Source organism: Mercenaria mercenaria, chromosome 1, assembly GCF_021730395.1.
Source record: "Mercenaria mercenaria strain notata chromosome 1, MADL_Memer_1, whole genome shotgun sequence".
Classification (NCBI taxonomy): domain Eukaryota; kingdom Metazoa; phylum Mollusca; class Bivalvia; order Venerida; family Veneridae; genus Mercenaria; species Mercenaria mercenaria.
In genome coordinates, this window is record NC_069361.1 from 7,982,431 (window position 1) to 8,009,098 (window position 26,668).

General features: G+C 38.0%; 3 protein-coding genes across 3 annotated transcripts; all 3 read left to right on the forward strand.

Moving 5' to 3' along the window:
- The first annotated feature begins 20,739 nt into the window (after positions 1 to 20,739).
- On the forward strand, positions 20,740 to 22,059 carry LOC123524573 (uncharacterized). The gene has a single exon (XM_045302868.2). The coding sequence runs from the start codon at positions 20,740 to 20,742 to the stop codon at positions 22,057 to 22,059; it is 1,320 nt and encodes a 439-aa protein (XP_045158803.2).
- A 55-nt stretch (positions 22,060 to 22,114) lies between these two features.
- On the forward strand, positions 22,115 to 22,825 carry LOC123524564 (uncharacterized). The gene has a single exon (XM_045302855.1). It carries the CDS (start codon positions 22,115 to 22,117, stop codon positions 22,823 to 22,825), a length of 711 nt encoding a protein of 236 aa, XP_045158790.1.
- A 322-nt stretch (positions 22,826 to 23,147) lies between these two features.
- LOC123524558 (uncharacterized) lies at positions 23,148 to 25,798 on the forward strand. The gene is made up of 2 exons (XM_045302843.1): positions 23,148 to 23,337; positions 24,054 to 25,798. The coding sequence occupies exons 1-2, from the start codon at positions 23,148 to 23,150 to the stop codon at positions 25,796 to 25,798; spliced, it is 1,935 nt and encodes a 644-aa protein (XP_045158778.1).
- Positions 25,799 to 26,668: the final 870 nt, after the last annotated feature.

The window sequence follows — 26,668 nt, forward strand, 5'->3', positions numbered from 1 at the left end:
AATAATGGAAATGCTATGTTACATGTAATTGTCCAGTGAGAAGATTTCTCACCCTCTGTTTTGATTTACCTTTGTTTGTATATTTATAATCATGCGATTCGTAACTCGCAGCCCCTACCCGCCGCGGACAGGTAAACGGAGCGAATATCCTGCTCATGCGTGCTAGAGATAGTGAACGGCGAAGCCGAATACAAAATACTGTTGTAATGACCTATTATTATATACCTCGAACTGTTCGTTTGTTTTGTTATCGAACGAAATCTTAAATATTTGTCGACGTCAAAATAGAAATGACTGAAGTTTTTATTTGCGCTGTTTATAGAACTGTGTCAGGAAAGTAGACCGGCACCGTACAATACAAAAGGTACAATACGGATTTGTTTCTGTCTGTTGATATTTACTTCTTAAATAAAAGCTGTATTTCTGACAGAGTTTATATAGGTATATAATAAAAGAAAATACAAAAACAAACATGTGTTACCACCTCAATGTGCTTTGGGGCACCTCAACTTCCAGGATCTATGTATCAAGAGAACGAGAGACTCCCTTTCCTGGGTGTGATATTCGTCCGTAGGCAGATTCAGAATTTTCTATCTACCCGTCAGCGTGGCTATAATACTACTAATAATGACAGAAAAGTTTGTTTCAATTGAATAATGTTATTAACAATCAATAAGTCAGAACATGTCCACTTTATCTCGATATCTCATACTTGTTTATCGGGCATGTACTCCATTACCGACAGCTGATCATAACTTATAAATCAAAACATAAAGTAATGCATCACTGAAACAATATACCATAACGGTTCCCTAACTAATGTATTAATTGACAACCACTGATTAATTTGTTAATGAGTTTTTCTCTGTAATTGTATTTGTCTGATGACTTTGATTGTCGTCCCGATATGTTTCCATTTGAAAATGTGGGTAATAACAAAGAAGCACACAGAGCTTTGTAGTTGTCATTAATATCATCTGATCATGGATTTACATTCAATTTTGTTGGGTACAGATGTTCCCGTTATACCTTCATACAATGAAGACATATTGATTTATTACTGTCCCTCTGTCTGTCAATTCGTCTGTCCGTCTGCCAGTCCGTCTGTTTGTCTGTCACAAATTTGTCCTAGGCATGAGTGGCCATTTATCAAATTATTATATCATAAAGCGGATTTCCACCAAACGTCACAGGAGTGATCAGTGCAAAGCCTCATTGTGCGCATTGTCAGCATTTTCCAGTTTTATTATATTCAGCGGAGTTATGGCCCTTGATTCATCAAATATTATGGTGTTTCGACCCTTTCTTTTTAAGTATCGGGTGAAATTCCACCAAACCTTACAGTAGTTATCAAGTACCACGCCTCATTGTGCATATATTGCGTAAGTCCCGGTTCAGTGGATTTATGGCCATTGATTAGTTGTATTTTACCTTCCCCGGGCGACTGCTCCGATACCCACAAGAGGAATTACACCATACAAGCCTGGTTGTGTATATCATCGGAATGTTCCAGTTCGTTGTTTTTCAACAGAATTATGGCCCTTGATTCAACAAACTCTATTATGCTTTAGTCACCTTACTTCATTAATAGAGCGGATTTCCACAAAACCTTACAGGAGTGACCAGTGCCAAGTCTAATTATGAATATTGTCGGCATGTTCTGCTTCAGTGATTTTCAGCAGAGTCATGACCCTTGATTTGTCAGATTCTTTGATTTGTGCTACTTCTCCTATACCCGTGGTTGGAATTCCACCAAACTTCACAAGAGTTACCACTGCCAAGAATTGTTGTGTCTATCGATTAAATGTAATGGTTCAGTAATTTCCCAGGAGTTATTGCCCTTAATTTGTGCTGTTTTACAATTTCTCCATTTGTACATACGTTTTTCGTCTAGTTACAGCCAATTTCTGTTCGACCTAGCTACTTTGAAACTGTTTGCATTCATGTGTGTGTATCATTAGCTCGACTTTTCGAAGAAAATATAGAGCTATTGCACTCGCGCCACTAAACTTTTTCAGAATATTTTCAGTACGGGACAGTACGGCAGAACATGTAATGGTTAAGTCAAATATTGGTAACGATGTTATTCGTTTATAAAATATTTCTGTGTTTTGGTGATATACTCCTAAACCTTAACAGAATAATTTAACAATCAAAAAACAAGTTATAAAAATGCTCTTACATGAGTATTCTTCTTATGTCGGTAATTAAAGGCGTCAGAGGTGTTGTAATGTTAATGATCTCTCTTTGAACAGGCTCGATCAAACCGAAACTGCTATCATTTTGCTTTGTTGCATCTTAGACTTCGAAATAATACGTTTGCAGATTATTAATCTTTAGTGCTCTGTTCTTATTTCCATATCATATCTCTCAAAAGTTGCCAATAAGACGATATTAAGACATGCTTCTAGATATGAAGTATGTAATGATAGACAGGGCAAACTCATGTCTGTTTCTTTTCTTTGTTACTATTTTCAAAACATTGTTGGCAGTCATGTTATTGACTATTTAATCAATTGTCTACACACTGGAATGACTCAGCACAATGTGAACGGATCTGTCGTGCGCAGAACATCTAGCAATATAAATAAGGAAGCAAACAGTCTATGACATGTTTTGCTATAATGCAACAATGGTTTTGAAGCAGTGTAATTTCATTAACGTGGTTACACTTTTATGATTGTTTGCATTTTCTTTCCATAGTTTTGTTTACATTCTGTCGTTATGGCCGAGTATCATCTGTTTTATAAGGGTATTTTTATGTTTTCAATAAATTCAGTAAACTGGCAGGGAAACAAAGTTAAAGGCAATTTATATTTAGAATTCATACAGAAATAGTATTTAATAATAAGAAAATATAGAAAATATACTAGTACATTAAAATAAATGCTACAACTCTTAAACATGAATGCAACATACACGCTTTAGTCATGTTATTATCCGTATGTGTTAATACATCACTTTGATATAAATTAATCAATGCTTTTATCATTTTGAATTACGATATGAATGCATGCCGTTAACCTGTAGAGACTTACCCTAAGCCCTCTTTACACAAGGGAAACAATCTGTTTATAGAGTGACATTGTTGAGTGAACAGACCTTGTCAATCAAAATCCTGTCCATGTTATATCAATGCAGTAGGAAAGTAAGATATCTATTGTTAAACCGGTTTAAGCTCCCCAGTGATCGTTCCAAGGCGGTGCCCCACTGTGTTCCTTTCTTTGTTTAGTCCTTGTGTGTTTGCTTTGTGTGTGTGTATAGAGGGGGGAGGGGCGTGTGTTGATAATTTTCCCATCCGCGTGCTGGATTTGCGTTTGGGGAGGCTGCGATTTTAGAACGTGACTTTCCCTGTTGGATATTTTTCTTTGTTTTAATAATATTTCTAGATATTTTTCCAATATATATATATTGGTAGCAGAGACTGTTCTTTTTCCAGAAATTCTGTTTTAACATTATTTTATTTTTTTTTAAAAAACAACGTCTTTTGTTGACAAATTTCACTAAATTTGACTAAAACCCGCCCGCTTAGCTCAGTAGGTAGAGCGTCGGTCTACGGATCGCGTGGTCGTGAGTTCGATCTTCTGCCTGGGCGTATGTTCTCCGTGACTAATTGATAAACGACATTGCATCTGAAATCATTAGTCCTCCACCTCTGATTCATGTGGGGAAGTTGGCACTTACTTGCGGAGAACAGGTTTGCTGGGTGGTTCGTTTTGAGGAGGCTGCGCTTTTGGTGCGTGGCATTCCCTGTTTGATATTTTTCTTTGTTTTTTTGTACTGGTACAGAATCCAGGAACACTGGTTATGTTAACTGCCTGAAATACTGTTGAAAAACGGCGTTAAACCCAAAACAAACAAAACTAAGACTAAAATAAAGTTTTAGCGGAGTTGTCTCCATTTTTTCCAACTATTTAAACAAAGACATTGTTTTTCAGTTTTCAGAAAATGATATTTCAAATATTTTGTCAGAATGTACACTTTGATGCAGTTAGCTACACATATACCTAAAATAGATAGTGCTTAATTGAAGTCTGTAATTTAAGTTTCAGTGCCTATAACCTGTGATTCAGGTAATACAGATTTTGTCATTACATCAAAATAACATGGATAGGATTAAGATTATCAAAAGGTGGTTCACTCAAGAATTATATCTATAAACTTGCCGATTCTCTCGAGTAAAGATGGCTTAGGGCAAATCTCTAAACATAGGAATAAAATAAAAAAGCGGGAACTCCACAGGTTGCTCAACGCGACAAAACTGAAAATGTTGAAGGCTCGGTTTGTAAAAAGTCTCTCCTTACATTCAATCAGGGCTGTTATATTTCGATCTTCTCAGATCGTTCAGCACGACTTTTATGTCGTGTTATTAGTACTGTTTAGTTTCTCAATATGACCATTTCGGCTGGGTGGTTCCAATACTCCCGCTTTCATAGACTTGGGTATTGTATGATCACCCCTTGGATATGGTGCCTGCTTTTTAATTTTGTCTTTTGACAGTTCCTGTGATACGCAGGCTCCATAACCTCAGATCCCCTTCCTAAATTCCATTTTGTTTAGTTCTGCCCATTGTTTTCTCGTTTGGGGCAAACCCTTTACTTTACCTGGGGACCAAACGCCGCTCTTCATGGAATTACACGCCTCAACACGTGTATCATTGAAGGTTCCATGTTCACCACCGTTTGAATACATCTGTGGATGTCTCTAAATTGCTTTTTGTACTTTTAGCATGTTGAGTTCTGCTCAGCCCGGGGCTAGAGGGCGTGGACGGTAGCATGCATTTCCACTACCGTCCATGAACAGGTTCAATCAAACCGAGCCTGCAACATTTGTCGTGTTGAGCGACCTGTGAAGCTTCCACTTTTCTCTATTTTTGTAATCGTTCTTTCTCAGCCAGTGGAGTAAGTGTAAAAAACAGGAAAGTGTCAGCCATATTTGACCTGCTTAAACAGTCCTATAATTCCCAAGTATTGTGGTATTTGATTGAGGCCCTTCTAGGAATTCATTAAATGTTCCTGTAGTGTACAGTTATTATTTTTATGGAAACAAAGAAAAATATCAAACAGGGAATGCCACGCACCAAAAGCGCAGCCTCCCCAAAACGAACCCCCCAGCACGCAAACGCGTGCACCACACACACACACTCAAAGCTTACACATCAGGACAAAACGAACAACACACACACACACACACTTAAAGCTAACACATAAGGACAAGACGAACAATAAGCACACACACACGCGCGCACACAAAGTCAACACACAAGGACAAAACGAACAGACAAATAGAACACAGTGGGGCACCGCCTTGGAAGTCACAGTTAATTACAGGTAGTTTCAAACAACGTATAACAACACTTTCAACTGGAAAATAGAACAGTAAACTTAAACAGGAACAGTTTAAACGTAATTCTTAGTTTATTCTTCCTGTTGGGGACAGTTCACTGCATCTTCTCAGCACCGACACATTGCTTCAGTACGTTAGATGTGTCCAGTGTGTATAAAGGTCCCATTTGTCCCATTACACCAAAACTAATTGTCTGACATCGTAATTCTTCTGGCTGCCAACCATGACACACACAGAAAAAGTCATTATCCTTCACTGAGGTATCACTGTGACTGTTTACACTGTCTGGTGACAAATTAATTGGCTGGCCACCCTTAATTAGACCAGAAGTACCAGGCACTGGAGTGCACCGAACCTTTTCATTTTTGACATTCAAACATGAACGTTTGTCTACATTTTTCAATGTTTGTTCCTTAGCAATCTTTTCTGAATCACAATCAAATTTCATTTTCTTTGTTTGCAGAAGTGTGAAGAATACCTTGGTTTCTTGACTTTTTCATGAGAATTCCAGCTAAATATGGTGGAACAAGTTTACGTTTTGGTTTCCTTACTACAGTGATTATTTTTCTTTCTTGAAAAAATGTTTGCGCTTGATTTTTACTTACTGAATCTACTTCCTTTTCACTAATGACTTGAACATGTTTCGTTTAGGTTTAGACTGATTTGGTACATCTGTAGAATCATTGCCGTACAGAATTGTGTCTTTCGAACAAGAATCTATGTCACTAGGTGTTACCTGTGCTTCATAGATCAAAGCTGGCTCTACCTGAGAAGGATTTATAACTTCTTTCTGGTACACACCAGCCTTACTGGGGGTTCGTTTTGAGGAGGCTGCGCTTTTGGTGCGTGGCATTCCGTTTGATATTTTTCTTTGTTTTTTTTACAAAATTTCTGGCCTCAGAGCCATTATATACGGACGTGCTGTTAGTTCAGCAATATGATATCTGGTATCAGAACAACCAAGGTTTGGTTTCTTGAAAACATGACACTCCTGGTTATACATGAACTTAAGTGGTCCGAAGACACCAACATAAATGAGTTGTTTCAAATGACTAGAATGCGGCGGCGACACAAACAGTATAATATTCTTCTTTGTTGCCCTTTTGTAAGACCAGTGCGAGATTTATGTCCATCGTACAGAATTAATGTTTTTGCTACTCTTATTCTCGGACAATGGCATATATTTAACAAAATGTTCAGTCAAATAGCTCAGGAACATACTGGGAGTTTGACCAACCTGTTTTTGATATTTCTCCATCCGAACCAGGTGCAGCTTCTTTCAATAGCTCGTCAGTCCAACGCTTCCCCGGGAAAACATAGTAAGGTGGTACATAGTTACCATCAGCATTACCACATGCAATAATAGTTACATTGCTAGACCTTGGTGAAGTTGCAGCGTTGTTAGTGCCGTGTGGCGGCAGTAAAGTCTCCCCGTACCTTCTGTGACGACCCTCTGTGGCAAGAGGTTACGCGGGAGTTTAATATTAGTAAAGAGAAGCTAACCACCTAAATCTAACGCGGTCTGTTTGAGGAAAGACAGCACGATGGACTTCTAGGACTTCAGGACACAAACTCGACTTACTTTCCACTTTCCACTTTTTCTATTTTATTATCACAGCAGCGTTGTTTGTGCCGTGTGGCGGCCGTAAAAAGTCTCACCGTACATTCAATCAGGGCTGTTATATTTCGATCTTCTCAGATCGTTCAGCACGACTTTTATGTCGTGTTACTGGTACTGTTTAGTTTCTCAGCATGAACATTTCGGCCTGGGTGGTTCCAATACTCCCGCTTTCATAGCTTTGGGTATTGTTTAATCACCCCTTGGATATGGTGCCTGCTTTTTAATTTTGTCTTTTCGCAGTTCATGTGATATGCAGGCTCCATAACCTCAGATCCCCTTTCTAAATTCCAGTTTGTTTAGTTCTTCTCATTGTTTTCTCGTTTAGGGCAAACCCATTATTTTAACTGTGGACCATACGTCGCTTTTTTTGGAATTACACGCTAGTGTAGCATTGAAGGGTTCCATATGCACCGCAGTATGAAGACATCTGCGGATGTCTCTAAATTGTTATTTGTACTTTTAGCATGTGTAAATGTTGAGTTCTGCTCAACCCGGTGCTAGATGGCGTGGACGGTAGCATGCATTTTAACTACCGTCCATGAACAGGCTCAATCAAACCGAGCCTGCAACATTTTCGTTTTTGTTGTGTTGAGCGACCTGTGGAGTTTCCACTTTTTCTATTTTACTATAGTTTGATAACACAACACAAGTATGGTTTACAATCACAATATGTATTATTTCATTTCATTTATTTTCATTCTACATTCAATTCAACATTCATTTCAGAACATAATTATAAACATTCATAGATACAATTCTTATATATGGTAAATATAGGGAGTATTCTTACTGGCCGGGCCGCGGGAACCGGTCTGTCACTGTATGCATCTAGGGACGCGTTACTTCCCTAACATTAGTTTATGATCGAGTACTTGTATAAAAGAGATAAGCTGCGAGCCTCACAATATTCAGAAGTAACCTCGAAAGGGGACAGGGCCGAGATGGATAATGACCGCTGACTAAGTTTGTACATTTTATGTGTAAAATACCTTTATCGCCTCACATGCCTTTATCGTATTAATATACCTTTAATGTACAAACTAATTACTCCTTCATAAGCACTCTGATTTCTTTTATGAGTAACCCTTTAGGTTAAACGAGAAATTTAAGCTTACTAAACGCGCTTAAGGATGGCTTTTATTAGAACGGGAACGGTAATATTAATATATACAGTGACAGACCGTAAATAATACAAGGAAATTCTACCTGACGAAAAGAGCGGCTGCTATGGTCAAGGGGATGTCCAGAAGTAATTTACTGAGCTAATTTAAATATTTAGGACCAAATGAGCCGAAGTTCGGTGTCTACGAGCTAATTTGATTGGTCAAATTATGCTTAGAACGTTTTGGTTTACCATTGCTCGTTTGATTGGCTGAGGGTTGCCGGGTTACGCCAATATGGCAGCCTCCACGACCGGAGACAAATGACGGACAAGGAGCAAAAAATCTAGGAAATTCGGCACTTGTTTGTAAATATTAAGTAAACTACTTGGAGCCATGAATAGTTATTTGGCTGACATATAAACATGAATGAGCATTATCGATTACATGTGGTTTTTCCAGCATATCTGCAGGGAGAAAGAAATAGGGGAAAACTTTCACGGTAATTTTTTTGGACTTTTTGGGGGCTCAGACAGGGCCGTTTCACTACCCCCTACGCTTTAAAAGTTCGTCCCGAACTTAATAATTTTAAGAACTGCATAATTAACATGTAACATGTATCATATGTAGGTGATCACCAACAAATTAAACAATGTTTCAATTATACCAATATATCATTCATTGCTATGAATTATGAACTTGACTGTATAATATCTAACAATACACATATTTAGAACTTCATGACGTTAGGCAAAAGTAAATTGTACTTAGCAATACAAGATTTAGGTACAACCATAGTCGGAATATAGATCATGAACTTAATTGTACATAATAACAATGATAAAGAACAGAAAATCATTCATGAATCTGACTGTAGATTTACTTCACCTAACTGTATTAATTGCCAATTAACTTAGAATAGGGCCACGCGGCCGTGACGTAATACAGTGATGACAATTAGTGAAAGAAGTTGATACTACTGTTTGCAGATCAAATTGCCCCTTCAACTTTAATCAAATCGTTCAGCACGACTTTTATGTCGTGTTATTGGTACTGTTTAGTTTCTCAACATGACCATTTCGGCCTGGGTGGTTCCAATACTCCCGCTTTTTAACCTTGGGTATTGTTTAATCACCCCTTGGATATGGTGCCTGCTTTTTAATTTTGTCTTTTGACAGTTCCTGTGATACGCAGGCTCCATAACCTCAGATCCCCTTCCTAAATTCCAGTTTGTTTAGTTCTGCCCATTGTTTTCTCGTTTAGGGCAAACCCTTTACTTTATCTGGGGACCAAACCACGGTGCCTATCCATATCGGCGGACTCTTAGCGAAATTTGCTATATCGGCGGTTTCTTTGCGTCGGTACCGGCTTTCCTTTGCTATAAACAATGTTCAGGTCAATAAATGAGTCGAAAAATCGAGCTGTCATCCATGATAATAGGTATGCCGCTCAAAAATAAGTAGAGCACGGAACATTAGAATGGCTTTACTCTGTATTGTAGTGTTTACTTTTTAATTATCAGCCATTTTTCTTGCAAACTCGATGAAATTAGTTGATGGTGTACTGACATGGAACACTAACCCGACCTTTTCTACAGTCTTTAACGAGCATTTGCTTTGATATCACACATATAAAGCGCATCACTGTACTCATTTTTCAATAATCTTCCAAAAAAATACTGACAAATAGGCCGAAATGTAAATGAAATTTTTCAAAACCCCTTACTTTCGGTTTTGTCGGGGCACCGGCGGTCTCTCTGCACACCAGTTTTTGATGCACAGGCAGGCTCTCTGCATTACGCACAGGCAGGCTCTATGCAAATCTAATGACTATTTGGACGCGTTATAGCTGAATTCTTTGTTGTGTAGATCTGACTTTTTATTTCAAAACGTCAAAAAACAAGCTGAAAATAAGTTTACTATCGACCCATAATATTACTTTATTGAAATACTTAGAAGATTTACCTTGAAGTGACAATTTTTATATTTAGATGTAAGAGTTTTTTTAATTGAACCAGGAATCCTGAAGACGTCTGAAAAGTCACAGGGCACATTTAAATTTCGGATGTTCAAACCCCTTACATGCACGCTTCCTTTCACAAAAGTTCTGTTTGTGTAGTGCTATGAACAGCCGACACCAAAAAAGCTACTGAGTTGTTTTCCTCTAAAATTTCTTTCACCAGTGTCGGTTTCAAATGTTCTACGGCTGTAAAATTAAAGCTGCTTTTTTATCTTTCCTGTGTGTGTGTGTTTTTTTTCCCAGATAACACAGATTGTGCAGGTTTTTGAAAATGGTAAGTTGTTTTACTGTTAATAGGGTCGATATCAATATTTTCTTACTTGTACAAAATACACGTGGAGAACTCTCGTTTATTTTAAAATCAAGCCGCCCGAACCCCGTTGGTACCCTCCTTGACACAATAAATGGGCAGTTTTTATCATGACTGAAAAACAAAGAAAAATATCAAACAGGGAATGCCACGCACCAAAAGCGCAGCCTCCTCAAAACGAACCCCCAGCACGCAAACGCGTGCACCACACACACTCAAAAGCTTACACATCAGGACAAAACGAACAACACACACACACTAAAAGCCAACACGAACAATAAGCATACACACACGCGCGCTCGCCTGACCTCATATGCCGCGCGGGGCCCGACAGACCCGTTTGAAAAATTACTTTAGCATTTACATCTTTTAACTGCATATCATCTTACTTGTGTTCTGAAACCTTTATTTGAATCGTTCCCTTGCTTTTAAACAATATAATGTATAGTATGAATTTGCTTTTCTGACATTTCCATGTGACGTTGCCGTACGGAAAGAGTTCGAATCCTGGTTCTGCCATACAAAATATGTTTTTATATTTACATTTGCTATTCCTATTACACACAACAGCCTGTTTTATCGAAAGAAATGTAGATATGGTGAACCGTTTAGACTATCAATATAAATTTGTGAAGTTCATACAAGTAAGAAAATATTGATATCGACCCTATTAACAATAAAACCAGCTTACCATTTTTAAAAACCTGCAGTCTGTGATATCTGAAAAAGAAAACACACAATAAAGATAAAAAAATAACTAAAAAAAAGCAGCTTTAATTTTACACTCGTACAATAACTAAACCCGACACTGGTGAAAGAAATTTAAGAGGAAAAACAACTTTTCAAAATAGCCTTTTCTTGGTGTAAATCGGCTGTTTGTAGCAATACACAAACAGATATTTAGTACAAAATGTATGTATTTTGTGAAACAATGCGTGCGTGTAAGGGTTTGAACATCCGAAATTTTAATCTGCCTTGTCAGCTTGGTTTTTGACGTTTTGAAATAAGGTGTGATGGTTGACAGTTATAAAAAGTCAGATCTACACACCAAATGAATTAAGCTATAACGTGCCCAAATAGACATTAGCATAGAGCCTGCCTGTGCATAATGCAGAGAGCCTGCCTGTGCATTAAAAACTGGTGTGCAGAGAGACCGCCGGTGCCCCGACAGAACCGAAAGTAAGGGGTTTTGAAGAATTCTATTTACAATTCGGCCTATTTGTCAATATTTTTTGGAAGAATATTGAAAAATGAATACATGTAGTGCGCTTGATACGTATGATATCAAAGAAAATACTCGTTAAAGAATGTGGAAAAGGTCGGGTTAGTGTTCCTTTGTTTGTTCGTTTTGTCCTTGTGTGCTGACTTTGTGTGCGCGCGTGTGTGTATGCTTATTGTTCGTCTTGTCCTTATGTGTTGGCTTTGAGTGTGTGTGTGTGTGTTGTTCGTTTTGTCCTGATGTGTAAGCTTTGAGTGTGTGTGTGTGGTTCACGCGTTTGCGTGCTGGGGGGTTCGTTTTGAGGAGGCTGCGCTTTTGGTGCGTGGCACTCCCTGTTTGATATTTTTCTTTGTTTTTAGTGTTCCATGTCAGTACACCATCAATTAATTTCATCGAGTTTGCGAGCAAAATGGCTGATAATTAAAAAGTAAACGCTACAATACATAGTAAAGTCATTCTAATGTTCCGTGCTCTACTTATTTATGAGCAGCATACATATTATCATGCATGGCAGCTCGTTTTTTCGCCTCTTCATCCGATCTGGACATTGTTAATAGCAAAGAAAAGCCGATACCGACGCAAAGAAACCGCCGATATAGCAGATTTTGCTAAGAGTCCGCCGATATGGATAGGCACCGTACAAACGCCGCTCTTCATGGAATTACACGCCTCAACACGTGTATCATTGAAGGTTCCATGTTCACCGCCGTTTGAATACATCTGCGGATGTCTCTAAATTGATTTTTGTACTTTTAGCATGTGTAAATGTTGAGTTCTGCTCAACCCGGGGCTAGAGGGCGTGGACGGTAGCATTTCCACTACCGTCCATGAACAGCCTCAATCAAACCGAGCCTGCAACATTTTCGTTTTTGTCGTGTTGAGCGACCTGTGAAGTTTCCACTTTTCTCTTTTTTAAGCTACGTAACACTTGTACATAGTACTGGCACTATTGTGACGTCACAAACTATATAAATAATGTCAGGCAATACCAAAATCTATTTGTCTACACGATCGATTTTGAACGTGATATGCAAGAAAAATGATCTAACATGTCTGCCTGTGTAAAACAGCTGTTTTCCCAACCCTCGGGACAGCTTGGATAAAAAACCTCGCGAACGCTCATTCCACACTCCCTCGGGTAGAGAAAACCCTGTCTTACACAGGCAGGCATGTAAGATCCTTATAGTGATATCCATAAAAACTGATTTATTTGATATTCAAACTTTTGCAGAGTCTTCCGTAGCTTAACTATCGCAAATCTAACTCCATTATAGATCCAGTTCTTTTTTTATTTTATCTTTTAAGTGGGTATTTTTGTGTTTTACAAGTAAACTTCTTCAGCAAAAAAACAAAGACAAGGCTACCGTTATTACAAATTGCGTAAATATTTGGCTAAATTTTACTATCGTAATTCTGATTTAGTTTTAAAATTCAATAGTAATTTAAAGACACTTCTGCGAGAAGGTATTTCTAAACCCGTTTTTTATGGGGATATGGTTTACAAACTTCGTAAGATCTTGGGTCATGGTAATTTTCCAAATGTATTTGGTAAAATTATAAAACGTTTTATTAAAAGAGGTTACGACCCAACTGTTTTGAGACATACCGCATGTTTAGTGTTCAACCCGTTTACAGTTGGACACTACGCTTCCCTCTTTGATTGTGTCTGACGGAAGAGGGGGGGGCGGGGGGGACTCTATGATAAGCAGTTTTTAAATCCTACCAGGACTGAACTGTTTTGATATCTGTCTTCTGGCCTGTTTCGTCGGGCCCTTAAGGGTGTTTCTCTTGTTGCTCTGTCTTCTGAAAAGGCATTGAGTACATACGTTTTTGGTTCTAAAGGTTTGCTTTTTATATTTTTATACACGAGCATTTTTGTGTTTTACATGCCATGCCTTTTTGTTTCCATTACGTGTGTTAGAGATTCACCTGAAGGGGATTACTTTTATTTACACTGTCCCGTGTCTTTGGAACATGGTGGGGGTAAGAGTGAGGTTGGTAGCGCACCATAAACCGGTTTAAGCTCCCCAGTGGTGTTTTTGCCACTGACCGTTCTAAGGCGGTGCCCCACTGTGTTCCTTTGTTTGTTCGTTTTGTCCTCTTGTGTAGGCTTTGTGTGTGTGCGCGTGTATGTGTGTGTGTTCCTTTGTTTGTTCGTTTTGTCCTCGTGTGTTGGCTTTGTGTGTTTGTGGTGTGCATGTCTGCGTGCTGTAGGTTTCGTTTTGGGGAGGCTGCGATTTTGGTACGTGGCATTCCCTGTTTGATATTTGTCTTTGTTTTTACTTGCCATGCCTTTTTGTTTCCATTACGTATGTTAGAGATTCACCTGGAGGGGATTACTTTTATTTACACTGTCCCGTGTCTTTGGAACATGGTGGGGGTAAGAGTGAGGTTGGTAGCGCACCATAAACCGGTTTAAGCTCCCCAGTGGTGTATTTGCCACTGACCGTTCCAAGGCGGTGCCCCACTGTGTTCCTTTGTTTGTTCGTTATGTCCTCTTGTGTAGGCTTTGTGTGTGTGCGCGTGTATGTGTGTGTGTTCCTTTGTTTGTTCGTTTTGTCCTCGTGTGTTGGCTTTGTGTGTTTGTGGTGTGCACGTCTGCGTGCTGTAGGTTTCGTTTTGGGGAGGCTGCGATTTTGGTACGTGGCATTCCCTGTTTGATATTTGTCTTTGGTTTTACTTGCCATGCCTTTTTGTTTCCATTACGTATGTTAGAGATTCACCTGGAGGGGATTACTTTTATTTACACTGTCCCGTGTCTTTGGAACATGGTGGGGGTAAGAGTGAGGTTGGGTGCGCACCATAAACCGGTTTAAGCTCCCCAGTGGTGTTTTTGCCACTGACCGTTCCAAGGCGGTGCCCCACTGTGTTCCTTTGTTTGTTCGAATTGTCCTCTAGTGTAGGCTTTGTGTGTGTGTGTTCCTTTGTTTGTTCGTTTTGTCCTCGTGTGTTGGCTTTGTGTGTGTGCACATGTTTGTGGTGTGCACGTCTGCGTACTGTAGGTTTCGTTTTGGGGAGGCTGCGATTTTGGTACGTGGCATTCCCTGTTTGATATTTGTCTTTGTTTTTTTTTTACATACATGTGAATTTATCTACTATTTATTTGAAGTCGTTTAAACACCATTTCAGTTATTCACATACAGGCAGTTGATAAGCCTTGTCTCCGTTCATGGAAAGAACCATTTATAGGCTCACATAAGTCAAAATAATTCAACCTTTAGTTTGTTTTAATATATTTGTGACGGTTACTCTAAAAGGACCAAAATAACTGAGGTTAAATAACAACACACCGTCATGTAAAATTATTTGTTTTATCGCTTGCACTTTATGTGTAACCGTTCGTTAATCGTGTCAAGTGGAATTATGATAACTTTAACATAAATTAATGAGGAACTGAATCCCACTTTATATTAGTCTAAATAATGAGACCTCGGGTAGACCGATTTTACATTTTTGCATTTTGAAATTTTGCGTTGTCTACTAGTACCTAAAGGGGCTATCGACCAGTCAAAAAATACTAGTATAACGATATTCAACTCTTGAGTACAACTATTTGGACTACCTTTTGATACATGTAAGTTTTATTTGAATTTATCTGTTACCTAGGATCGCGCCAAATTAGTTAGACTAAGACTCACATATTCCGTAAGAAATTGCCGACTTTTTTCAACTAAAGAGGCATGGTCGGTTCCGGGAATCAAACTTATGCCCTTCAATCAATGATGAGCGGATCCAACAACTCGAGTCAGTCACGTTTTATAATTATTGTGAAAATTAAACACGAGATACATTATTTAAAAGAAAAGTCTGCAGCAAAAGGTACTGAAATTTAGGCAGAAAATGGCCTGTAATGTATGTCTTTTTTTCACATCCACGCTACCTAAATGTAAAGTGTGCATTTTGGCAAGATTTATTTGAATTTTACATTTAAATTTTAAATGAAGATTAGATCTAGTACATCTGTTACATTCCGGTTAAACACCCGTTCGAACAGTATTTAAATCATCATTTCTCGGTCATAAAGCCAATGTAAACAAGTTCATTCAGTATTTTTTGGCGGAGTTACCTGTATAGACGAGATCCAAAAATAGCTTCAGCATCGCTGCTTTTGTGACGTAAAGGTACAAGTCTATCGATTTAGGAAAAGGCGAAAGGGCAATTTGATCTGCAAACAGTAGTAATTACGGCGATTTTCTACAGAAACTTGCGGGACAATTTTGATTAAGTGAGGTAATTACATCCGACAAATCATTTAAACAATGGAATTGTTAATATAGCATGTATAGACTGACTGAATTAAAGGTGTTAAACTTATTAAAGGTGTTAAACATATACATATATATATATACAATATGCCTGTATCGAAGTGTAAACATAAACAACGCCTATAATATACAGATTATATCAACAGACCGGATAAAACACTCTATATCACATACGCCGTAACAATATTGTGCGTTATATATAATAAAGTATACAATGTCAACAGTTGTAGCAATTAACAAGAATAATTAAGCATGTAACATACATGCGTTTAACAAATGTGTAAAAGCAAAAAACGGCTTTATATGATTAATATCAGTAAAATAACATCGAATTTACTATAAGTTATTCTGTACAAAACGTGAATTTAATATTTAGATCTAGTGTTCTAAAATTAATAGAAACAACTACGTTTTCAGAAACAATTTAGTTTTAAGGTGAAAATTTAAGTCAGGTAAGCGAACAGTACAAAATACTTCATACAATGTCTGAACATTGAAATTCACACTTTTGTTTTTACTCTAAAATACACATTATCTGTCTTTCAGGCATCTCGAGGATACGACACGCTGACCAGTGAATACTTAGTACCATCGGGCAGAATTACAGTTTCTTCCTTCCTAACGATTGTTATCTTCTGTGTCGTAATATTTACGATTCTACGACCCGAGTTTCTGGCCTCTTCTCTTATTTGAGATATAATGGGGTGGTTGGAGAAGAGGAAAGGGGCATCTGTAAAATAGTGGATAGGGTCGGAGCTGGGCTTTGGTCTGATTGGCCTGACAGTGGTTGCTTTTGAAGCTGACGATGACGACGACGACGACGAACAGGAAGATGAGGTGGAAGACGAAGACGACGACGATGCTGAGGAAGAGGTGGATGACAAAGTGCTAGATGCAGAGCTAGGATTGTTTTGACTTTTCGCAAACTTTTCTACGGACTGAACAAATTCTTCGGGGTCGAACAGTTCAATGGCGTCAGGCTCTGGAATTTTAAAATTATCAATAATGGACATAGATTTATCATGGTGAATGTTTTCAACATGTTTGAGAATATACCACCTCCGTGTTCTTGTAGTTACGTATCTACAATGTGGGCAACGCAGCAGTTCCACGCGTTGGTGTTTTTCTTTCTTATGCCTTAGAAGGCCTCTTCTTGTTTCATAGGTTTTGGGACAATCCGTACAACTGAGACTGAGACGGCTAAATAGCTCTTTTGATGGACGGGGCACCAGCTCCATTAAGGAAGGTAGAGGTCGTGACATCATACAAACAGTTTTTGGAAAGATAAAAATACAACAATGAATGACAAAAATAACTGAGCACAGAATCTATCCTACATTTTACAGATTTAGAGGAATTACTGGGCAAACCATTTACTCAACTTCCCTTTGTAAGGTTTTAGGCGATTGTGATGTACTATTTTTGGGGGAGACTTTTGAATCTGAAAAGTGACATCATTTAACTTTTTGATAACTTTATACGGACCATACCAGCATAGCATTAGTTTTCGTGTTAACCCTTTACCTTTAGTAAATGTTCTGAGCAAGACAGGTTCATTTTTGTGAATTAAATATTTATGAATGTGCTTGTCGTACAGACGTTTCTGTTTCTCACATGATTGCACGAGATTTGCACGTGCTTTTTCATGCAGAAGTTTTATTTTCTGCCCTAAATCCTGAACATATTCGTTTTCACTTTTGGGCGCGGATGGTGAGGGAAAAATAAGGTCCACTGGCAAGTCTATTTCACGGCCCAACATCATCATGTTTGGGGTGAATTTCAAGCTTTCATGTTGGGAGCTACGATAGGCCATCATAATAAAAGGGAGTAGTTGGTTCCAATTCCTCTGATTAGGAGCAACATACTTGCTTAGCGTATCTGCCAATGATTTGTTTATTCTTTCTACAAGGCCGTCAGATTGCGGGTGAAACGGTGTAGTGCGGGTCTTTTCAATTTGCAGGGCTTTGCATAAGTCATGAAATAAATGGGATTCGAACTGGGAACCTTGGTCCGAAATTATTTCACGTGGGACCCCGAAACGAACTATGAAATTTTCCAGGAGAGGTGTAGCTACAGATTTATCACTTGTGACCTTAATAGGGTAAGATTCACACCAACGAGTAAAGTAATCTGTCACAACTAAAACATATTTGTTGCCAAGGCTAGTTTGTGGAAAAGGGCCTAACATATCGAGGGCAATCCGTTCCATGGGAATTTCTACAATATATTTCCGCATGGGCGCTTTCGACTGTTTGGGAGGAATTTTACGGGCTTGACATAACCGACATTCTTCACACTTCTTTATTATATCATTTTTGTAACCCACCCAATAAATTCGACTGCGCACTCGGGCTATTGTTCGGGTTACTCCTAAATGGCCACAACAAATGTTATCGTGTAACAAATCTAATATCTCTTCGCGCCATATTTCAGGCCATACTAGTTGCAGACGCGGGGCTAAATTTTCCGCTACGTACCATTCACGATATAGGACGTTTTCTTTTAAGATAAGGCGGTCCCATTGATGCCAGTAATATTTTACTGAGGCTGGATGATGGGAAATAGATTTCCAAGTGGGTTTTAAGGGTGACTTAGATTTACATTCGCGCACTTTACTAATGTCAGGGTCACTTATTTGGGCGCTTACAATATCCGCGAAGGACTTTACTGAAAACCAGTTCGTACTTTCAGAATTTTCTTCAAGATCGTTGTCATGGTTACGAAGTATTATATGTCTTAGTTTTTGGGAAGCACCCGATTCTTCTAAACACGTAGCTTGGACATCATTTTGTTCTTTTCTCTCACAGTGGGAGCACGAATCACAGGGCCGTCGGGACAGGGCGTCGGCATTACCTGATTACCTACCATGGCGATATTTGATTTCGTAGTGATAATTAGATAGAGTTTTTATCCAACGTGCTAATTGTGCTTTTGGGTGCTCAGATTTCATGAGCCAGGTTTATGAACCGTGGTCAGTGCGTATAAGGGTTTTGGTTCCTGATCTATAATAGTGAAAGTGCTTGACACTATCTATAATCGCTAAAAGTTCCCTGCGAGTAACGCAGTAATTTCGCTCCGTTTTACTGAAGGTTTAACTGTAATAAGCAATCACCCTTTCTTTGCCATCTTGTACTTGCGAAAGTACGCTATCTAAACTTTCTAAACTAACGTCACAGTCTAGTATAAAAGGTTGACCAAGAATGGGATATGCCAAAATCGGAGCGGAAGTAAGCAGCTCTTTCAATTTTTCGAAAGATGCTTGACACTTTGGGGACCAGTAAAAAGATGCAGATTTCTCTGTGAGTTTATGCAAGGGTTTCGCCATTTCGGCAAATGACATCACAGATTTCCTATAATATGAACAAATTCCAAGGAAAGAACGTATTTGCTTGACATTCTTAGGGACTGGCCAATTTTTAACTGCCTCAATTTTTGCGGGGTCTGTGACGACGCCAGATTCGGATATGATATGTCATAGAAAACGGACTTCAAGCTTGAAAAAGAAACATTTCTTCGGGGAAATTGTTCATGCATTCTAGTTAATACTTGGTCTAGCCTTTCAACGTGTTCTTCAAATGTTTTAGCAAATATGATACAGTCATCTATATATAGGAGACAAATTTCCCACTGTAATCCGGATAGGACATGTTCCATTAGACGTTGAAACGTTGCTACGCCATTACAAACACCAAATGGGAGCTGTCGTGAATTACACGATGTTTGCTTTTTATACAAAAATAAAAACCGGTCTAAATATGTTATGCTCCTTACATTATGTTATTAGCTGATATGTAAATATGTAATTTGCTCCATATAATTCGGCGGGAATTAATTCAATTTTGTATTACTCCAAATCATGTGATTTATGATTTTTCCATGATATTCATGACTTTTAGATTTGGCGGGAAAAACTGATATATAAAGAGAATGTAATGTCTCAGTGGACACATGTAGTTCGATATAACAATTAGTTGATAGATGTTAAAATACAGTGAAAAATAAATTGGATTTAAAAGTGTCTTTCTTGTTTTCAATGTAGTAAAAGTTTAAAAGGAAAAAAGGGAAAGTTAAAAAAATCTACTACATTGAAACTTGGCGCCGGAACCCGGGAATCGAGAGTCAAAAATTGATGTTCGATAAAAATTCTTTAAAAGAAAGTTTTCTGTAAGATGAAAAAATAAAATCTTGCAGTTGACTTAAACAGATTCTCGATTCATACAAGAAGGAGTTATGTGTTCGGTGTCCTGAAATTTGTGTGAAAATAAAAGCAGAAATTAAAGTGACGAGGCATTTAGTGTATAGTGTCTCTCATAACAAGTGATAAAAGTAATAAAGTGAAAATGTGGAATAAATTCAAGGTAAATTTATATATATAGTGAAACCAAATATATTGAAACAAAAAAAAAGGGTGAAATTGTGTTAACATTGAAATTATAATTGCAAAGTCAAAATGGGTGAATTATCATATTTGAAAGGCGTGCGCACACGTTATTTCAATTATATTGAGAAAGAATTACATACTGGAAATATGTTGTTAGACACGGAAATAGAGAGCATGAATCCAGAGGAGTGCAAAGAATTTGAACATACTGTGAATGAAACTAGACTTAAGATTAATAATTATATCGATAAGCTTAATGTTCAGTCAGAAAAAGTTGCTAGCGTTATTGGTGATTCCGATAGTGAATTCATTCAAACATTGCTAGAAAATGATTCGATATTGCTTGACAGGGCTTGGACTATGGTCTATAAACTGGAACATAAACAGACCGATCTAAAACGGAAGATAAAAGAGGATATCGTTAAGGATGTGTCAGACGAAGAGGGTTCAGCTGTGAAAAAAAATGTGTGAAGTTCAGATGAAATTACAAACAGCGTTCTTCGAACAACAACAAGAACGAGCAGAAGCGCAAATGAAAATGCAACAGAGCTTCTTTGACAAACAGCATAGCCTGAAAGTTAAAAGTGAGAATACAGTCAAGTTACCTAAATTAGACATGATTTCCTTTAACGGAGATAAACTCCAATGGATTGAATTCTGGGACTCATTCTCCAGTGCTGTACATGAAAACGACAAGCTGTCATCAGTTGACAAGTTCAACTATCTAAAGGGAAAGCTCTGTGGTGAAGCCCGAAGTGCTATCGCTGGATTGGCTATGTCGAATGAAAACTACGACATTGCTATCCAAATTCTCAAGGAAAGATTTGGAGATCAGCAAGACATTATAGATTTGCATTATAAGGGACTGGTGAATGTTGCGTCCCCAAGGGATACGACTGAAAGTTTGCGACTTTTCTACGACAAAATACAAAAACACTTGAGAAGTTTGGTGGTTATGCATGAGATTTTGGAGCAACAAGTTTTCGTGTCAATCATTCGGAGCAAACTGCCAAGTGAAGTTCTTATGCATCTTGAAATACAGAAAGGCTCAGACAACAAGTGGACATTAACTAAGCTTTGTGAATTGCTCCGACAGTATATTGTGTCAAAAGAAAAGTCGGACAAACCCAAACCAGTCAACGCTAATTTTATACCTAGTCGAAGAGTGAGACCACAATTTCAGAAATCAACAAATACCTTTAAAGGCTTCAGGGGACCCCCAACAGCAAATACCACTGCTGGAGCTTTGACTGCATATGAAAAGAAAGAGTCTACTTCTCCCCAACAACATCAGACGAAAACCTGTAGATTCTGTTGTAAGAATCATTGGAGTGACGAATGTCCACGGTACAAGACAATCGACAAAAGAAAAGCAAAAATCAAGGGATGCTGCTACAAATGCTTAAAAGAAGGCCACATGTCTCCTGACTGTAAAAGCAAACAAATGTGTGTCCATTGCAATAAATCAAATGTACATCACAGAAGTTTGTGCCCAGAGAAATTTAGAAAGGCACCTATTCATGAAAGTGTTAATATATTAGAAGAAAGAGCATGCGTGTCTGAAGAAAGTGTAGAAACAAGAGAAATTCCCATTAATTCAACAGATGGTGGTGTTTGTAATGAAAGTGCATTATTATCATCCAATGAAATAGTGATGATGCAAACATCGCGCACTGAAATTTGGGACATAGAAGGTCTTAATAAAGAAAATGTAAGAATTCTTTTAGATTCCGGATCGCAAAGAACGTACATTACAGAGCGACTGGCAACATCCCTGAATCTAAAAGAGGACAAATGAACAAGAGATTCGTTTGGTTACGTTTGGTAGCGACAAATCGAAGGTTATAAAGACAATGTCTACAAAGTTAAATGTTCGGTTGAAGGATGGACATGATTACACAATAACAGCAAATATAGTTCCAACAATTACAGGAAGCATTCAAAGGAAACCAGTACGTATATCGGATAGAGACAACTTCAGGTCGTTGATAAAGAACCTTAGTCTAGCGGACGATATACCTACTGAAGAATACACAGACTCAATTGAATTATTGTTGGGAAATGATTATTACCTGGATATAGTATTAGGACATAAAATAGAGATTCAGCCAGGACTTTATCTCTTGTCGTCAAAACTAGGTTGGATTCTTTCTGGAAGAACAAATGAGATAGATGATAATGTGAGTGATACAAACTTGTTAATATTATCATATGGCAATAACATTACAAAGACGCAAGTGTTTACGAACGTTGACAGATGTGTTCCAAAAACACCTGACATCGAGGACTTTTGGAACATAGAAACAATAGGATTAAAAGATACCACCAACGTAAGATCTGAAGATGATCAAGCGATGGAAGACTTCAAAGAAAACCTTGTGTTCAAGGATAATAGATACCATGTTACATGGCCTTGGAAAATCGACCATCAAGAAGTTCCGGAAAATCGTCCTCTTGCCTTTGGACGATTAAAGTCATTAGTATCGAGGTTCAAAGATAAACCAGATGTGTTGCAGAAGTATGATTCTGTTATACAAGATCAATTTAAAAAGGGAATCTTTTAAGATTTCGAGTACATACGATCGGTATTGTGTCAGACATAGAAAAAGCTTTCCTCCAAATCGGCTTACAGAAAGATCAAAGAGATGTCACGCGATTCTTATGGCTAAAGGATTTAGAAAACCCAGAAGTAACACAAAATCAAATACAAGTTTACCGCTTCTGTCGCGTGCCCTTTGGAGTTGTGTCAAGCCCATTCTTATTAGGAGCAACAATTGATTATCACTTGGAGAGTTACAACAATGATGTCGCTAAACAACTGAAACAGGATATTTAGATGTTGTAACGGGAACAGACACCATTGACGCTGCGAAAGATTTGTACACTATGTCCAAAGGAATTTTCGAAGATGCAAGCATGAATCTTCGTGAGTGGGCATCTAATAATAGAGAACTTGAAGAAACTTTTTCAGATGAAGACAGAGCTAAAGAAAATGTGATGAAAGTGTTAGGTCTCGAATGGAGCAGAGAAACAGATACATTGGCGATACAAAAAGTGCATTTATCAAGTGCTCAAAGTGTTACAAAACGCATCTGTGTTTGACCCTCTAGGTATATTTGCACCTGTTACGCTTAGAGGAAAACTAATCATTCAAACTCTGTGGAAGAAAAAGATTGGTTGGACCAAAAAGTTGACGGTCAAGATCTCATTATGTGGCACGAAATACAAAGAGATCTTAGCAAAATCAGTGGACATGAAATACCACGATGTATTGTAAGTGGAGGTGATAACAGGAATATTCTTTTGTGTTTCTGTGATGCTTCTACCAAAGCATATGCCACAATTGTGTATATGATGCAAAAAGGTGACTTGGAGCAACACATAGAATTGATGTTTTCAAAGGCTCGACTTGCCCCAACTACTAACATTAGTATTTCACGACTTGAACTAATGGCTGTACTGATAGGAGTACGATGTTTAACCTTTGTACAAGATCAAATGAAGATGCAAATTGATGAAGTTCATCTGTTCACAGATTCTCAGTGTGCATTAAAATGGATTATGTCAACAAAACAGCTTCCAGTGTTTGTTAAAATAGGGTCAAAGAAATAAAAGAACACAAGAATATCATCTTCCATTATGTGAAGTCTAATGACAATCCTGCTGATATAGCCAGTCGTGGTTGTTCAACAGAAGATCTTGTGAAAAGTTATTCATGGTGACATGGTCCCGAGTGGCTTTTGCATGACATTTCCAAATGGCCAGTATTAGACCAGTTGTGTAATACTGAAGATGATAAGACTAACAAACCAAAGATCATCGAAAACGATGAGAAAGAAAACAACATCAGTGAATATTTGAGTTTTTCAGCGTTTGGAGCAATTAACGACTGTTTACCAACATCTGTCCCATTTGGGATAAATCCAATGAAATATTCTTCAGTGACGAAATTGTTACGTGTCACAGCATATGTGAGAGGATTCATAGGTAAAATGAAAAAAGAAAAATACAGTTCACAAAGTCTCACTTCAAAAGAAATTCAAGAAGCTGAAGATATGTGGATTAAACATGTGCAACATACGAATTTTTCTGAAGTGTATGAATCGCTCATCGGAAAGAAAAAATGCAATCTGCAATTGCAACTTGATGTGTTCATCGATAAGAATGGTCTTTTAAGATGTAAAGGCCGTTTAGAGAATGCTAGTTTAACGGAGTCTGCAAGAAATCCGTTACTACTACCACGCGATGACTCTTTCACAGTGTTAATCGTAGAAAGGGAACATAAACGTTTGTTTCATTCAGGTGTCTCTCAAACTCTAAGTCAACTTAGATATCGTTATTGGATCCCTAGTGGAAGGGCTACAGTGCGGAAAATTCTTCGTCAGTGTTTAGTGTGTCGTCGAGTTGAAGGAGGGGCGTACAAAATGCCTCCTATGGCTCCTTTACCTCGTTCAAGAGTTACCGAATCCACACCATTCAGTCATATTGGATTGGACTATCTTGGACCATTATATATAAAGGACAATCAAACCACGGAAAAAGTATGGGTGTGTCTATACACGTGCATGGTGACACGTGCAGTTCACCTTGAAATGGTAAAAAATATGTCAACAGAGGCATTCTTAAACAGTTTTCGGAGATTCATAGCTTGCAGAGGAAAACCACGCGAAGTCATCGGTGATAATGCTTTACATTTCAAATTGGCTAAACATACAATTGAGTTTGTATGGAGCTCAATTTTGAAAAGTGAGGATGTGCAGAGCTATTGTTCAAGTGAGGGTATTAGTTGGAGGTTTATTGTGGAAATCGCACCCTGGATGGGTGGTTTCTATGAGAGACTAGTTGGAATAACAAAACGATCTCTACGCAAATCTATCGGAAGAAAGCTTCTAAGCAGCGATCAACTTATTACTGTAATAAAAGAAGCTGAAGCAATTGTCAACTGTCGTCCATTAGTGTATGTTGGCGAAGATATAAATTCTAATATCACACTGACACCTTCTCACTTCACGTGTTTGAACCCAAATATTGGGATTCCCGAGTGTGAAATATCTTCCGAGGACCCCGATTTTAAAGTAATAGAGAGCTCAGCTGATAAGTTGTTAGCAATATGGAAAAGCGGACAAAAACTTTTGGATACCTTCTGGAAAATTTGGAAAGAAGAATATTTGTGTAGTCTAAGGGAAAGAACACAAACAAATCTGAAGCAGGGAAAGCCTAAAGTAACGTTCAATCCAAGAGTAGGTGATGTAGTACTAATCAAAGATAACACAACTAGAGGTAGTTGGAGACTAGGAAAAGTCATCAAACTATCAGTAAGCTCTGATGGATTTGTTCGTTCGGCAGAAGTAAAAATTGCATCAAAAAAGTTGCTAAAAAGACCTTTAAGTTTATTAAACCCGATTGAAACTTCAAAACTCCTTATCCCAGACACTGAGTCTATAACACCAATAGAAAAAGAAGAAACTAGTATACACACTGAGAGAAAAGCTGCAAAACACGCGAAACAACGTTTAAAAAACTGCTTCAATGATTAACTGTCAGTAGGTGTTTAAAACAATCGATTTGTGTTGTGGTGGGAAATCCGCATACGCGTGCATGAACCATTAAATTATAAATGAAAATACAGTACGAATAATTTGTGAACGAATCAACACTGAATTATCACGTGGTTTTTAGGCGCGAATAATTTGGAGCAAAGATTTAATAAAGGTGTGATTTGGAGCAATACAGCGGTAGTAAATACATGCCGCAAAAATCCCGTGCTTTCCGTGCGACTCACCATGTGCGACATAATTGAACAGATATTCATTCATGTAGGTTCTCGATTGCCGGTAGTGAAGACAAAACTATTAGAATTAAATTTAATTGTGAAATAATATTATAACTATAATAACAGGATAATAATGGATAGGGATTTTAAGAGACACGCTTGTGACTTTTGCAATAAAGATTATAAGCAGAAGAGAAACTTGGTACGACATGTTATGGAAAAACACCATAATTCTTTAGGGAGCTTCCAGTGCCCTATAGAAGGTTGTAGCGGGAAAAGTATAAGGAGGGATTACTTGAAACAACACCTAATAAGAATTCATGGAATGGACAAAGAAAGTGCACGAAATAACTGTTATCTGTCAAAACGGACTGGAGATATTGGACTCTTCGCAAAGAAAAACATTGACAAAGATGGTACCGATGAAGGGGATTTGTTCCAAAGACATATTAAAATCAATGTTGCAAAGCCATACAGTGATGTGGAGGATATAAGCAGTGATGATCTCATTGTTGATGAAAGTGATAATGATTTAACTGCATTAAAAGACATAACAGAAGAGGAATTACAAGATACTTTAAATTCTGATGATGAAAATAATAATTCAGAGAGAAAAGTGATGATTGTGGATTTT